The sequence below is a fragment of the Penicillium concentricum genome (assembly GCF_028827145.1).
Source record: "Penicillium concentricum strain IBT 3081 chromosome Unknown utg000002l_segment0_segment0, whole genome shotgun sequence".
In the NCBI taxonomy this organism is placed as follows: Eukaryota; Fungi; Ascomycota; class Eurotiomycetes; order Eurotiales; family Aspergillaceae; genus Penicillium; species Penicillium concentricum.
The window spans coordinates 7,294,868-7,309,512 of NW_026622755.1; the positions used below are offsets into that span (position 1 = coordinate 7,294,868).

Below are 14,645 nucleotides of genomic sequence, written 5' to 3' on the forward strand. Positions count from 1 at the left end.
CTTTTCGGACTACGGGGTATAGACGAGTCAGTAACCGCTGTTTGTAACTGTGTGACCCTCGGCTTTAAGACTGTATATTCCGTTCAACGGGCATTTGACTTATTTTCTGCGATAACTGCGTATATTTTCGGAGTGGCTTTATGGCTACATATCTATGTGAACCCCAATCCCTATGTCCGCTAGAAAGCAGATTGGGTCAATACATAGTGCCATGCATCACAGCATGTGACTTTATCCCAATCAATGGCTATTACTACTATTATTCATAGTCTGACTGTTGATACGACTGTTGATACTATACATTGTAACCAGAGTCACGCAAGGGTCACATACAACCCCGCGGCTGGGATTAGTACTTTACTCACTACACATAGTATCACAGGTGAGTATATCTCTTTATGCATTAATAGTCATGAGTAGTCTACCAAGTGCACAATGTCTCCCAGGTAGTCGCTTTATCATTGAAGGGTCCCTGTATAACATAAATTGACTCCCTACGTAGATTATGAGAGGTTTCTTATACATCAGCTATGTTAAAAGGGATAGAAAATAGAATTCAGTCAGACCTGACATTTAGAGATTATTGCTCTAATTTTACCCATCAAACTATATTTAGATCTTCACTATTTGCACTGACATCAATTGTGACATCCAAATAAGAATAAAATTGAGGGATCTGTCATCCCAGGAATATTCCAGTTATACACATCTATAGATAGATTTTGTTTTTATCTCACACTGAATTGACGTGAATCAAAACATGTAAAGGGGAACTTGTTGTTTCCGTTCTTTTGTTTGTGAATTGCCTATTCGGGCCGCGTTTCTAGGCGGTGAGGAATAATAATGATCCGAGTGGCTACAAACTGCCCACCGCCCCCTGTCAGTCGCGACTTCCCCGGGCAAAAAAACAACAGGCCCCTCCGCGTAATCTCTCTCACTTCTTCTCTTTTGCTTCTCGTTTCACCCTTTTCCGGCTTGAGCATGCCGGAGCTTGATTGATCCGTTCTTCAACATTGATAGCTTCATTCGTTTGCTCCAACTTTTGAGGCCTGACTTAGGCTCTTTTTTACCCCCGACAGCGTTCTATCGCGTTCTATTTGTTTACTCATATTTATCATGGATGAGTCCATGATGGAAGACTCGGTCTTCGAGGATGACGGAGGCAGCTCTGACTTTGCTCCCGAGCCCGCACCGGTATGAACTGCCCCCAATATGACAATCCCCGACACTGTGATTACTGACATTAAACGTTCTCAGAAACCCAAAGCCAAAGCGGCTCCTAAGAAAGCTGCTGCCGCCAAACCTGCCGCCAAAAAGACCACACAGACTACATTGAAGGCCAAGCCTGCTGCGAAACCAGCCGCTAAGAAGAAGGCCAAGGCCGACAGCGAGGACGAACTGTCCGATATTCATATGTCCGATGCTGATTCTCTGCTTTCCCACACCCCTCCTAAGGCTAAGAAAGCGGCTGCACCCAAGAGAGCCGGCTCAAAGCCTCTTGCGGATGTCGAAAATGAGTCCCACGGAGGAGACGCTGCTGCTGACAGCGCGAGCAAGAGTGGAAATGCATCAGAGAAGTACCAGAAAGTAAGTCTCTGTGCAGATGCGATTTTGGCCGGATACTTACTATGCTTTAATATAGCTCACCCAACTTGAACACATTATCAAACGTCCCGATACCTACATTGGATCCACCGAACGCACCACGCAGCAGATGTGGGTGTACAACTCCGGAACCGAGTCGATGGAGTACCGCGATGTATCTTTCGTCCCTGGTCTCTACAAGATCTTTGACGAAATTGTAGTCAACGCCGCCGATAACAAGCACAACGACAAGAACATGAACGAGATGCGGATCACAATTGACCGCGAGGCAGGTGAAATTAGCGTGTGGAATAACGGACGTGGTATCCCTATCGAGATTCACTCCAAAGAGAAGATCTATGTGCCCGAACTTATATTCGGCCATTTGCTCACTTCTTCCAACTATGATGATAGCCAGCAGAAGGTGACTGGAGGTCGCAACGGTTTCGGTGCCAAGCTTTGTAACGTTTTCTCAACAGAGTTCAATCTCGAAACTCAGGACTCTCGCCAAAAGAAGAAGTATAAGCAAACCTGGACCGAGAACATGACGAAGATGGGCAAGGCGAAGATCACAGACGCCAAGGGAGATGACTACACCAAGGTCACTTTCAAGCCAGACTTTGCCAAATTCGGCATGGAAGGCATCGACGATGACTTCGAAGCCCTGGTGAAGCGCAGAGTCTACGACTTGGCGGGTACCGCCGATGTTGCCGTCAAATTAAACGGCACACGCGTCCCCATTCGCAATTTCCGAAAGTACATGGAAATGTACACCAAAGCCATTCGCAAGGAGCGCGGTGATGACGGTCCTCCCTCAAAGGATGAAATTATTACATGCAGCCCCGATCCTCGATGGGAAATTGGTTTCGCTGTTTCGGATGGTTCGTTCCAACAAGTCTCATTTGTCAACTCGATCGCAACAACCTCGGGCGGAACACATGTCAATTACATCGCCGATCAGATCTGTACCCGCTTGGCCGACCAGGTGAAGAAGAAGAACAAGTCTGGAGCAACTCTGAAGTCGGCACAGATTCGGAACCACATCTTCATTTTTGTAAAGGCATTGATTGTCAACCCGGCCTTCACCTCCCAGACTAAGGAACAGTTGACGACAAAGGCCAGTCAGTTCGGTAGCAAGTGTCCTCTTGATGAGGATTTCTATAAGAAGGTCTTGAAGACCGAGGTCATGTCAAATATTCTGCACTTCGCGGAGCAAAAGCCGATCAGATCTTGAAGAAGGGTGATACCGGCCGACGCACGCGTATGAACAACCCGAAGTTGGTCGACGCCAACAAAGCTGGCACCAGAGAGGGTCACCACTGCACTCTCATTTTGACTGAGGGTGAATCAGCCAAGGGATTGGCCATGGCAGGCAGAGCAGTCGTTGGACCAGACTTGTTTGGTGTTTTCCCCTTGCGCGGAAAACTTCTTAATGTCCGCGATGCTTCTTTTGACCAAATTTCGAAGAACGTGGAAATTCAAAGCATCAAGAACTTCATTGGTTTGCAGCACAAGAAGGAGTACACCGAGACCAAGGGACTTCGATATGGCCATCTCATGATCATGACTGATCAGGATCACGACGGTAGTCACATCAAGGGTTTGCTCATCAATTTCCTTCAAGCACAGTTCCCCAGCTTGCTCAAGATTCCCGAGTTCCTCATTGAGTTCATCACTCCTATCATCAAAGTTTGGAAGGGTGACCCGAAAAACCCGACTAAGCAGAAGTCGTTCTTCACCATGCCCGAGCATGATGAATGGCGTGAAGCCCACAAACACGAACGCGGCTGGGAACATAAGTACTACAAGGGTTTGGGAACTAGCACCACGGAAGATGCACAGGTATATTTCCGCGACCTTGATCGTCATCTCAAGGAGTTCCACACTATGCAAGAGGGTGAAGCTGGACTCATCGAGCTGGCTTTCTCCAAAAAGAAGGCAGATGAGCGTAAAGAGTGGCTTCGTCAATACAAACCTGGCACATATCTGGACCATTCAGTGGCGAAGATCACATACACCGACTTCATCAACAAGGAGCTCATCTTGTTCAGTATGGCGGATAACCAACGTTCAATTCCTTCCGTTGTCGATGGTTTGAAGCCAGGTCAACGCAAGGTGCTTCACACCTGTTTCCGCCGCAACCTGAAGAAGGATATGAAGGTGGTCGAGCTGGCAGGTCATGTATCCGGAATGACAGCCTACCACCACGGTGATGTCTCCCTTCAGCAGACTATCGTTGGTCTTGCCCAGACCTTTGTTGGCTCCAACAATCTCAACTGCTTGGAGCCTAGTGGAAACTTTGGTAGTCGACTTCAAGGTGGTAACGATTGTGCCAGTGCTCGTTACATCTACACTCGCCTGTCCCCCTTTGCACGCAAGGTTTTCCATGCGGCCGATGAACCATTGCTCACGTACAATGAAGACGATGGCAAGAAGATTGAGCCCGAGGTCTTTGTGCCTGTCGTCCCGATGATTTTGATCAACGGCGCGGATGGTATCGGAACTGGTTGGAGTTCTTCTATCCCAAACTACAATCCTGAGGATATTGTGAACAACCTCAAGCGCCTCATGGCTGGCGAGCCTACTCAGCCGATGCAGCCTTGGTTCCGTGGGTTCACTGGTGAGGTTGTGGCCATTGGTGGGGATCGATACAAATTTAGCGGTATTATCAGGGAATGTGGCGAGAAGGAGGTCGAGATCACCGAATTGCCTATTCGAAGCTGGACACAGGATTTCAAGGACAAGCTGGAGGAAATCATTAAGGCTGAGAAGGTGCCATCCTTCATCAAGGATTACAGGGACTACAACACTCACACCAAGGTCCACTTCATCATCCAACTCGATGAGAAACACATGAAGGTTGCTCTTACCGAAGGCTTGGAAGAAAAGTTCAAACTGACCAAGACGATTGCAACAACCAATCTGGTGGCGTTCGATCCCGAGGGCCGCATCACCAAGTACGCCACTGTCGATGACATTCTGAAGGAGTTCTTTGTCGTTCGTCTTAAATATTACGAGCGACGCAAGCAGTTCCAGCTTTCCGATCTACAGAGAGAGCTGGAGAAGCTGAGCAACCAAGCTCGCTTCGTACAGATGATTATCGATGGCAAATTGGTCATCTCCAAGAAGAAAAAGCCTGTTCTAATCACTGAGCTCAAGGACAAGGGCTTCAGACCAATTGCCAAGGTAGCTGAGGCGGCCAAGATGGGTGAAGTTGAGCCTGTGGTAGAAGAAGGAGAAGGAGAAGAGGAGCCGGATGAGGCTGACGCTGAAGTGCTATCCAGTTCATTCGACTACCTTCTGGGTATGCCTATGTGGTCGCTGACCCAAGAGCGGGTGGAGAAGCTCCGTCGCCAGATCGGTGAGAAGGAAACAGAGGTCGATGTGTTGATTAAGCTGTCCAAAGAGGACATCTGGACCCACGATCTGGAGGAGTTCATCAATGAGTGGCGCTTCCAGCTTGAGGATGAGGATCGTCGAGCCCGCAAGGTGGCTAGACTGGACCGTCGCACATCGACCAAGCTACCCACAGGTGGTGGTCGCGCCGTGGCTTCGCGCAAGCGTAAGGCTGCTAACGGCGATGATCCAGACGATGAAGACTTCGGGGGCCCCAAGACGAAGAAGGCCGCCGCGGCCAAGAAAAAAGAGCAGCCCAAAAACAGCCTGATGAATTTCCTCAATCAATCTTCGAACAAACCAACCCCATCGCCTGCAGCAGATGGAACTGCTGACTCGGATGACGAATTCAACATGGACATGGAGATACTTCCAAAGAAGAGCCGTGCTACCTCAAAGCCTAAGACTCTGCCTAAAGAAGAGGACGACTTTGTAGATATCGATGACATTCCCAAAACTTCGCGCGCATCAGCTCAGCCAGCTGATGACACTATGGATGTGGATGTGGATGAGGCGCCAAAGCCCAAACCAGCGGCCAAGGCAGCAGCCAAACCGGTGGCTAAACGAGGACCTAAGCCCAAGGCCAAGGTCGAAGAGGACTCGGATGACGATTTCTTAGAGATTGCCAAGTCCGAGGCTTCCAAGCCCGCAGCGTCTTCTCGCGCTCGCAAGCCTGTCAAGTACTCAGCGCCTAGCGATTCTGACAGTGACAACGGTGATGATCTTCTTGGAGACGTTAGCATGATGGTCAAAGGCATTGGGGCTGACTCCGGCGCCGATTCTCGACAACTCTTCTCGGAGCGCCCCCGTTCGGAAAGCAGTGCCAGCGTGAAGACTGCCGCGAAGTCTTCCAAGGTCAACGACGATTTTGATCCGGATGAGACTGACTACAGCAAGCTCATTCCTCAAAACTCCCCACGGCGCTCCATCCAGGTCAAGCCCAAGGAAGTCAAGCTTGACGACAACGATGAGGACGACGAGGACCAGCCCGTCAAGCCAACTGCTCGAACCAAGGCTGCCCCCAAAGCCAAGGCTGCGCCAAAGGCTGCTCCTAAGGTCGTAGAGGTTGACGATGATGAGGAGGAGGAGGATGAGCCAGTCAAGCCAACTGCTCGGGGTAAGGCCGCACCCAAAGCCAAGGCTGCCCCGAAGGCCGCTGCCACCACGGCGCCAAAGGCCCGTGGTCGCCCCAAGAAAGAGCCAGCTCCCAAGCCCGCCCCCAAGTCTGCTCCCCCGGCTTTGTCCCCAGCGGCCAAGGCCTATGCTTCGAAGCAAGCCAAGGCAAGCAAGAAGATTGCGGATGATTATTCGGAGGATGACATCGACGCAATGGCTAACGACATTTTGGATTCCCCAGCGGGCAAAGTGAATGTGGATATTTCGGAGGACGAGGAAGAGCCCGCTCCCGCCCCCCGTCGTGTCGCTGCAGCCCGTCCTGCTCGTCGCGGTGCCACACAGCTGAAGAAGTCCTATGTCATTGAGGATGAGAGCGACGAAGAAGCGTCAGCCGATGACTTTGACGAGGACGAAGATGAGAGTGACTAAGTAGTGGAATAGTGCTATGCCCATTTGTGATGTTCTGCTTTTGTTTTGCAATGCTCTCTATTTTGTTTTTATTTTCTTTCATCTCCATGTCTTAGTTTAGTATTTTACAGAGATCTGGCAGAGCCAGTGCATGCAAGGCAAATACGGGATGTTTAATTTTTAATATTTTCATTCGTAAGTCTTTTAGTAGCGTCTAGTATCTTATGTTCAGTCTGCCTCTTGTTCTCTTAATCCTGACTACATTCATATTAGAGAAATGTGATTATTGACAATGCTGATAATAAGACAAATATAGGGCAAAGACTTCGTGTTTCGAATTTCCATTGAACACCTAACGCCGTCCAATCTCATAAGAAGAAAACAAAGTTGCATTGTAACCTCGAACAGACAATCCTAGAAGAGTTCCCAGTGCCAGCTAATCCTTCAAGATTCTCGATCAAATGAAAAGGACATCAACTTGAACATGCAATCCTGCAATCCCTCAACTCCAAGTAAAATCATCAAACCACGCACTCATTCCTCACAAAATGCATAGAGACAGCACCACCACACAAAAACCTTCAGCTCCTAGACCATAAACGCCATTCCCATGTCAAATTTTTAGCGTACTCAGTCAAAGCGAAGCACGACGTCGCTTACGACTACGAGATTCATCACCATCAAGAGAGCGAGATTCGGAAGCCGAGGCCATTCCGTCATCGTCCATCTCGGTTTCGGCCCCGACGCTTTCAAGCTCATTCATGTGCAGACGAAGAAGAGCTTCAGCAGCCTTGACCTCACGAGTGAAGTGAGACGACGACTGAGGACGCGCAGCTCGGGATTTCCGACTGGGATACTTCTTAGTCTGGGATGCAGGACTTTCATCACCGTCCTTGCTGAATGAAGCTCCACCAGTCTTCTTGAGAGGAGGTCCACGGTAGTCTTCATCGTCAGCATCGTCCATTTGCCAATCATCATCCGAGTCAGTTAGGTCCTCAAAGTCGCTGTGCACAGCAGGCACCTCTGACGCATCGTTGGGCTCGTCGAGGCCGAGCTTGTCGGTTCCCATACGTCCATCCATAGAAGGACAGTTTGGAGTGGAATACATGTTCGACGAGCCATCGCTGTCGGTGTCACTGTCTTCACTGATACCCCCAGCAACATTCTCCGGACGCATAGCGTCTGAGAGAGCACGGAGAACATCACGAGGTGACTCGACCCGCGAGCGAGGCATGGCATTGGAGCTGCGTGGGGGGTTGATGGGGGTGAAGGTAGACATGGGCGACTGGCTCTTGGGTGACATGCAGTAAGGTTCCATAGAGGAGTCCCGGGCACTGGGGTTGCTCTCTGCGTACTGGGTACGTGGAATCTTGAGCGGTGGCAGTGTCAGGGAATCTTGTCGGCTCAATAATCCCATACCGTGGAGAAGGGTATGAGTTGAGGAAGGCTCGTTGATCGCGGGGGAGCTGGCTGCAGTGCTGTGCTTCATCTCCAAAGAGCGATAGTAGTTGGAGGTGTTGGTGGCACGCTGAACAATTTCTGAGGGGATGATCATACGGCCGTGAGATGTGCGGTCCGTTGGGGGGATGCACATGGCTGGGAAATCTGTGCCAAACAGGGGAGTCAGGGCGTATCGGATTCTCCAGCAGAAAGTCGCTGCCAATGCTCTGGCGGCTTCGTAGGGCATCCAGTATCCTGTGTGGAAAGCAAGACAAGTGTTAGACCTTACTATCCAAGGAATCATTTTGTAGGAGCAGAGGGTATAAAGTTCTTACCTTGAGCAGAAAGTGCCCCGCCGGTGATGCTGTGACAGATATCGCGGAGGCCGGGGTTCTGGCCCAGCATCTTGGCTGGGGTGGTCTATAAGAAGTTAGAAATCCCGAATTTATCGAAGAACTGTCTTATGAACTTGCCTTGGAGTAGCCATTGCATTTGAAAAGGTGTGTGATCCGAACGATGCCAATATTGTAGTCCCACATAACATGCCATTCCTTTTCTTCGCCAGGTATCTGAAATGTATATTGAAAGACTAGATGGAAGATTCAGTGGTGAAGATCAAAGCACGTTCAACGGCACATACCATGGAAGCTGTCTCGGCCTGTCTTTCCTTGGAAGGTTTTCTTGTCGCTTGCATATGGGATATGACGAGGATAGTCGGCAATATTTCCCAGGGGACGTAACGAGAACTCTCTATGAGCCTTCTCCAGCTCCGCATCTCTTTCCTCGCAAGGAGGATAGCGGCACTCGCCCTGGATCTTGCCACGACGGAAAATTGGGGCGTCCTTGGCCATCTTCTGCCGTTTTTCACGGGCAGGGAATGGATACGGAGATCGCCTTTCAGGCTGAGGATTCAGAAGGGATTTGATAGATAGCATTAAGAAGTTCAAGTGCTATCCTTGAAGGAAGGGAAGAGTTGAAGAAGTACGAAGTCTCCGGGGGAAAGAAGGAGCTTAATGTCTCTTGGAACAGGAGGTGTTTTCCAGAAGGATTGAGAGGCAGTAAAACCTGTGAGAAGTAACAAAGTAAAGCAAGACAATCCAAGACCTTTGTTCGAAGGTTTGTTCCGTACAGCTTCCTAAGTACAGGCGTGTTTGTTGGCAACTACCTTTCGAGGAGACAGCGGTGAATAGAAGAACTCGGATCTGAGAGTGTCTCTCGGAATGCAAATGACCTTCACCGATTCTTCGCCTCTCTCTATCTCTATCTCTCTACCTCTCTCATATCACAAGGGTCCTTGAAGTTGGACGAGTCCACGGGCTGTTTGTCTCTCCGCGTGGAAGTGAAAACTTCCAATGATCTTCGACTTTGAACTGATGATGCAGTGTGCATTTCTATGTCCCTGGAAGCAATTACAAAATATAGACAATTTGAGACCTGTGTTTCTCACATCTCGAGGCATAACCTGTTTCACATTCACGACTGCGACTACTCAAACCTCTCCCCCAAAAGAAACATGAAAGAAAAGCATGGCAGCAACCGTTTCAGGGACCATGTGGATATCCTGGATTTCCTTTTGGAAACGCAGAGAGTCACCGCTGCATGCAAACAGCCTGTTACGGTAATAGGTACGTACAAAGGTTTACTATATTATACGCAAGTCTATGCCCTAATATCCCGGGGTAGAGAGCTCAACCGTTGTGCCACCTTTTCTTTTCTTCAGAATCTTATTGAAGAACCCATGCCAGATCTTCCTTGGTATCGGACTAGAGCTAGGGTACTGCAGCAACCGGAGCACTAGGACGCCAGTTTAATGGTCCAATGAGAAGCTACATACCCCATGGTGGCTCGGCAGGATGAGCATCAAAAAGGTCTCAGACCCACGGCAAGCTGCAGGGCAACTTACTCCTTGTAGGACGGGAACATGCATTACCTGGCGAGTCCGCGAAGTGCATCTGAGAAAAGCTGTGCTGCAAAGATAGACTTCTGACAGTATCAAAGATTCTGGAAAAAGTGACAGGGATCTTTGCTTGGGTTGCACCCCACGCTTCCATGCCTATACAGTGTGCACTAGGCTGTACAAGCGGTCTATACATTTGACGGGGTAAGGCTGAATGATACAAACACATTCCGACGTCTAAAAAGAATGGAGTGGTTCTTTGCTATCTATTGACAGTTTTATACTGCACTTCTTCACCTTCCCACCTTCCTGAAAGATGCATAATGTAAGAACCTTGGCACTGTCAACTAGACCGCTAGTTGAAGTCCAAGGGCGTGCATGTAGCAGAGACATTGGCCCCACAGAGGCAAGAGAGACATAATAACGACCTCAAAGAACCTTCCATGCATCCTTCTATGCAGCAGTCCGACACGTTGGTGGCTGTAGCCCACTTTTCCTGCCCGTATCTTTTTCTTTTCTCTACTTGTACCGACTTATACCATAGTACCATACTGAAATCTCCCAGTCCGTTTTGCAACCCGCTATTGTACCCACCTGCAAGTCTAGTTGATTCTGCATAAGACTTCCAACAGGTACAAGGGGTCCATCCGCCAATCGGTGCCGGGCCGGGGCAGCAGCATTACAGAGCACTGCAGAAAACGGTGCATATAGACGCCGGACGCTATGCAATCTAGTCAGAGACTGTAAAGGTCGAGGACTGAGTGAACTAGATGCCAACCCAACCGGGCTAGTTTTCGAGGGGAGATGGGCTCAATTGCATTGGAGTCGGTCTGCAAAGAGTCCCAACAGCCGAGACTGAGAGAGTCCAGAAACGAAGACTGGTTTCCAATGTCTTAGACACTCTGGTGCTGGCTGAACGGGCTCTATTAAACCCCCAAAAGAGCGGTAAACCTGGACATGCGTGTCCCCCATCTGCGACGCGTCTCAGATCCCGGGCTTCTGGAAAAGGGGTAAGAAACCATGTCTCAATTGGGATGTTGCTGTTGGTGTTTAGGCCTTTTCTAGCGGTTATTTTTCCTTTCTTATTGATTTCCGTAAAGTATAATTGAGCCCCTAAGTAACATTGACTCTTTCAGGTTGCCCTTGGGGGGTTCCTCTTTTCACATGTTTATCAAGAAGTCGGAAGACTCATCGTTCAGATTAGAGCTGGGTAGAGTCTTGAGGATGCTGTGGTATCCTGACAGCAAGGTCTCGACCGTGAACAAGGAATAAATGGAGCATTCATGGCCACATGAGCCTGCAAGACTCGATACTAAATCAAAGTTTCAACCAGTCGAAAGATTCGCTTCTATCATAAAGAGGTCCAGGCCTTGACCCGTTGAACACAAAATACAAATCGGACCCGACCCCCACTTGACTCAGCTTGGGATTTCACAAGATACCCATCACCCGCAGATATCAGACCACACTCTGGAATCTGTACCACGGCCCTCGAATCTGGGGTATATGGGGCGTGAGAGATGGGGAGAAACACAGTTCCGAGCACGACTGAACAAGGCAAGTCTTCGAGGGAGAGGGGAAGTACAATGAAAAGGAAAAAACCGTCACAGGCTGGCCCGAATCGCGATGCGGCGAATAGGGAGCCGGGTCGGTGGACCGGGATGAAACTCAACGGCTGCCTTGCACTCCAGGGCTGTTGAGTCAAGGCCGCTTGCATGTAATGAGCAACTACCCAAGTGGGTTTTGGTCGAGGCTTTTGAGATGGGAGTCATGGGATGTGGCAGTGTGTGGACTGGATCTAGTTTCCTGGTAAGTAGTACGTATACAATATCTCTTGACAGTTGCCTAGATAGTCGCCGAGGTCCTTGCGGGAGGCTCGAGGACGGGCACACTGCATGAAAGTCCTGGGGATATATGGAAAGTCAAGTTATCATCAATTTTATGTAAATGTAATTCCATTAGAAACAATATGAAGCCGAGAAAACATAGACAAGGGGTGGAGAAAAGAAGTAGACGGATAAAAATGTCCAGTGGGTTGGAAAGGGGATAAAATATCGAAAAGGGGAAAACAAGAGACATGACACCTCATCACTCAAGGATCCTTATTTTTTATTGTTCGTCGACACGATTTGGCGATCAGAGCCCATTCCCAAGGGATCCCCAAGAACAGGTAACTCAAAAACCGATCTCACGTGCCATTCGGCATATCCAGCAATGAAATAATGATATCGTTTCACCAAAGAATATTCGATTATTCGATTGACGCTCAATTTTGAGGTCAATAATATTCTTGGTTAAGATGACCTAGTATCATTGAGACCTTATTTAAATGGCCAAAAGAGGCTCACGGTCACCGGCCTGCTCTGCTGGCTCCACGGACGCAACAATGTCAGACTCGAGAGCATGGGCGATGGGAGCGGCCTTGGGGGCCTCGGGGAAGTCCTCGTGCTTAACGACGGGCTCGACAACAGAGGCAGTAACAGGGGCAGTGACGGGAGCAGTGACAGGGGCAGTGAAGTCGGCAATGGGCTCGGTCTTGACCGACTCAGCAACAGTCTCACGCTTGACCGGGCTCACGACTTTGGTCGCCTCCGGGGAGGCAGAGCGGCGGGAGCCAATGTATTCCTGAGCCTTAGAGCTGTACTCGCCGACATACTGCTTCATCAAGCCGGTGGCATGCGAGGTACGCTCGCCAGCCATGTCCCGGAGCTGGTTGGTCTGGGAGTTGATGATCTCCTGGAGGTTGGCGATCTGCTCATCAATGATCTCACGGTTGCTGATGTAGATAAGGGGGGTGAAGTATGTGGTGGTCACGCCAATGACGGCCAAACCCCAGAAGGGAACGAAGCGGATCAGCCAGTAGCCGGTGAAAGCAGCAGTGAAAGCCTAAGAACTCGTTAGTCTCTGCCATTTGGTTCGTCCTCGTTGACAAGTTTTAACCTACCGCAACGGTGTGGAGGATATTCTCAGCGAACAGGATGCGCTGGAACTCGATCAGGAAGAAGTCCACAAGCTGCTCGAAGTCCTCGAGCAAAGCCTCAACGGTCTCCTTGGGGACGGTGTAGTAGCGGCGGGGGCGGAATCCACTGGCGATTCCCCGCTTGAGGATAACTTGGCCAGCAATCTCGACGGTGGCGGTTGCTGCACACAATTGTTAATCAACCAGTCTGTTTACCGTGGGTCACGCGACCAACTTACCTCCCAATGACATGTACAGGAACTTGAAGACCCAGCGGAGGAGGGGTAGATAACGGGCGGCGAAGATGAAACAGATCACGCTGGCGTAGGAAACGGCGGTCGCACGGGGTTGTTCCCACTACATACACACAAAGATTAGCAAGCTATCCAAAATTGAAGACTCGGGCGAAAAACTCACGCTCAGAAGGCTGTGCATCAAAGAGTGGTAGTCTAAGCACTTGTTAATATCCCGCTATCCGATCAATCCAGTCTCATGACGTACGGGTCAAAGGTTGACCATCGGCGGTGGTGGTCGAGGGGGTCACACGCGAGTTTTTCAGATCGCGAAACTCCTCGCTGGTGCGGGATGCTTCGGCCTTCACATTATCGACAATTGGGCCTATCAAGGAACTGGTCAGCTTTGTTCGGTGACTTCACAGTCTTCGGGGTCCCTATTTACCCTTGGTAATAACATCGCTGATGCCTGGACGCAAGAGGGGTCAATGTCAATCTCTCATGGCCTCGGAATCTAGGGAAAAGAAAAGAGCATAATACTGCAAGAGGGCTGGGGGTTAGCAAATTCGTCCTGCGGGATTGAAGTGACCTGTTGATTTTCTTACCTTACTGCCCGTGTTAGGGTAGGTCACGTCACCAGAAGCCATGACGGTAATATTTTTTTTTTGAGAAGCACTCAGGGGCAGGTTTTAAAAAGAGAAATTAGAAAATTCGTAAGAAGCGTATCAACTGAGTCGAAGCGTGAAATCTAGAAAAGAAATTAGAGGGGAAAAGGGGGAAAAGAGAAGGAGAGCATAAGAAAAGATAAGGGAAGATTTCCAAGGTTGTTGTGATGCTGTCATGTGCGTTGCCAAGCCCGAACAGCTCCAGGTATGAATGACGCCATTAACCTGATATCAACCCTTAAACCCTATTAATCTTGATTATAGACATAAAAATCTTTGGAATTTATCAAGTAATACTCAAAAATACTAGAGAATATATTGCAAGCCTATGGCCACACTACCTGTACGTGATTGTTATACACCGGACTGTAGCGGGTAGAGCTTTCCTCCTAGGAAGGCCCAGGCTCGAGTAAATTTAGCCCAAGGGGACTATGCTCAGGTCACGTGTAGAATGCCTGATCTTTCCTCGGGATGCTTACGGAGTAGTTCTAGCTAGATAGTTATAACTATACTGTATAATATACATGGTGACCTCGGGAGCTGTATCCACCCCGGGGCCGGCTACGGAAGTATACCTAAAACGAATAGCCCTAGTTATAGAGTCGTTTATACTTAATACTTAGTCCGCTAACACCATTACTTTATCACATTCTAGAGTTCCCAATGTTACCAGGTCTTCTCAAGGTGCATTTAATTCGGAATTTTCACGTATAGGGAGAGGGGAACGGAAGAAAGAGACGGGTATAAATTCCCGAGGTGCCCAAGGTGGACACCTATATTGACTAAGTAATCCCCCTTATAACGCCTGTGGACGACTAACTCGCCTTTTAGGTAACTACCTAGCTCATCTTAAGTCGAAAGATATCAGGCCACAATTTGTTCTCGCCGAGAATCTCCTCTACCCAGTGTCAGTGCCCAAGTGGGCGCACCGGATTACAAATTGTAAA

At 49.3% G+C, this 14,645-nt stretch overlaps 3 protein-coding genes across 3 annotated transcripts; 1 reads left to right on the forward strand and 2 right to left on the reverse strand.

Moving 5' to 3' along the window:
- Positions 1-1,116: 1,116 nt before the first annotated feature.
- On the forward strand, positions 1,117-6,525 carry N7517_006493 (DNA topoisomerase 2; the record flags this gene model as incomplete). The annotated part of the gene is made up of 4 exons (XM_056724223.1): positions 1,117-1,194; positions 1,258-1,587; positions 1,643-2,767; positions 2,821-6,525. 4 exons carry the CDS (start codon positions 1,117-1,119, stop codon positions 6,523-6,525), a joined length of 5,238 nt encoding a protein of 1,745 aa, XP_056580473.1.
- A 613-nt stretch (positions 6,526-7,138) lies between these two features.
- N7517_006494 (uncharacterized protein) lies at positions 7,139-8,879 on the reverse strand (the record flags this gene model as incomplete). Its single annotated transcript, XM_056724224.1, has 4 exons — positions 7,139-8,228; positions 8,280-8,364; positions 8,414-8,533; positions 8,585-8,879. 4 exons carry the CDS (start codon positions 8,877-8,879, stop codon positions 7,139-7,141), a joined length of 1,590 nt encoding a protein of 529 aa, XP_056580474.1.
- A 3,287-nt stretch (positions 8,880-12,166) lies between these two features.
- On the reverse strand, positions 12,167-13,680 carry N7517_006495 (uncharacterized protein; the record flags this gene model as incomplete). Its single annotated transcript, XM_056724225.1, has 7 exons — positions 12,167-12,727; positions 12,786-12,982; positions 13,040-13,157; positions 13,218-13,249; positions 13,302-13,418; positions 13,479-13,502; positions 13,644-13,680. 7 exons carry the CDS (start codon positions 13,678-13,680, stop codon positions 12,167-12,169), a joined length of 1,086 nt encoding a protein of 361 aa, XP_056580475.1.
- Between the last annotated feature and the right edge of the window lie 965 nt (positions 13,681-14,645).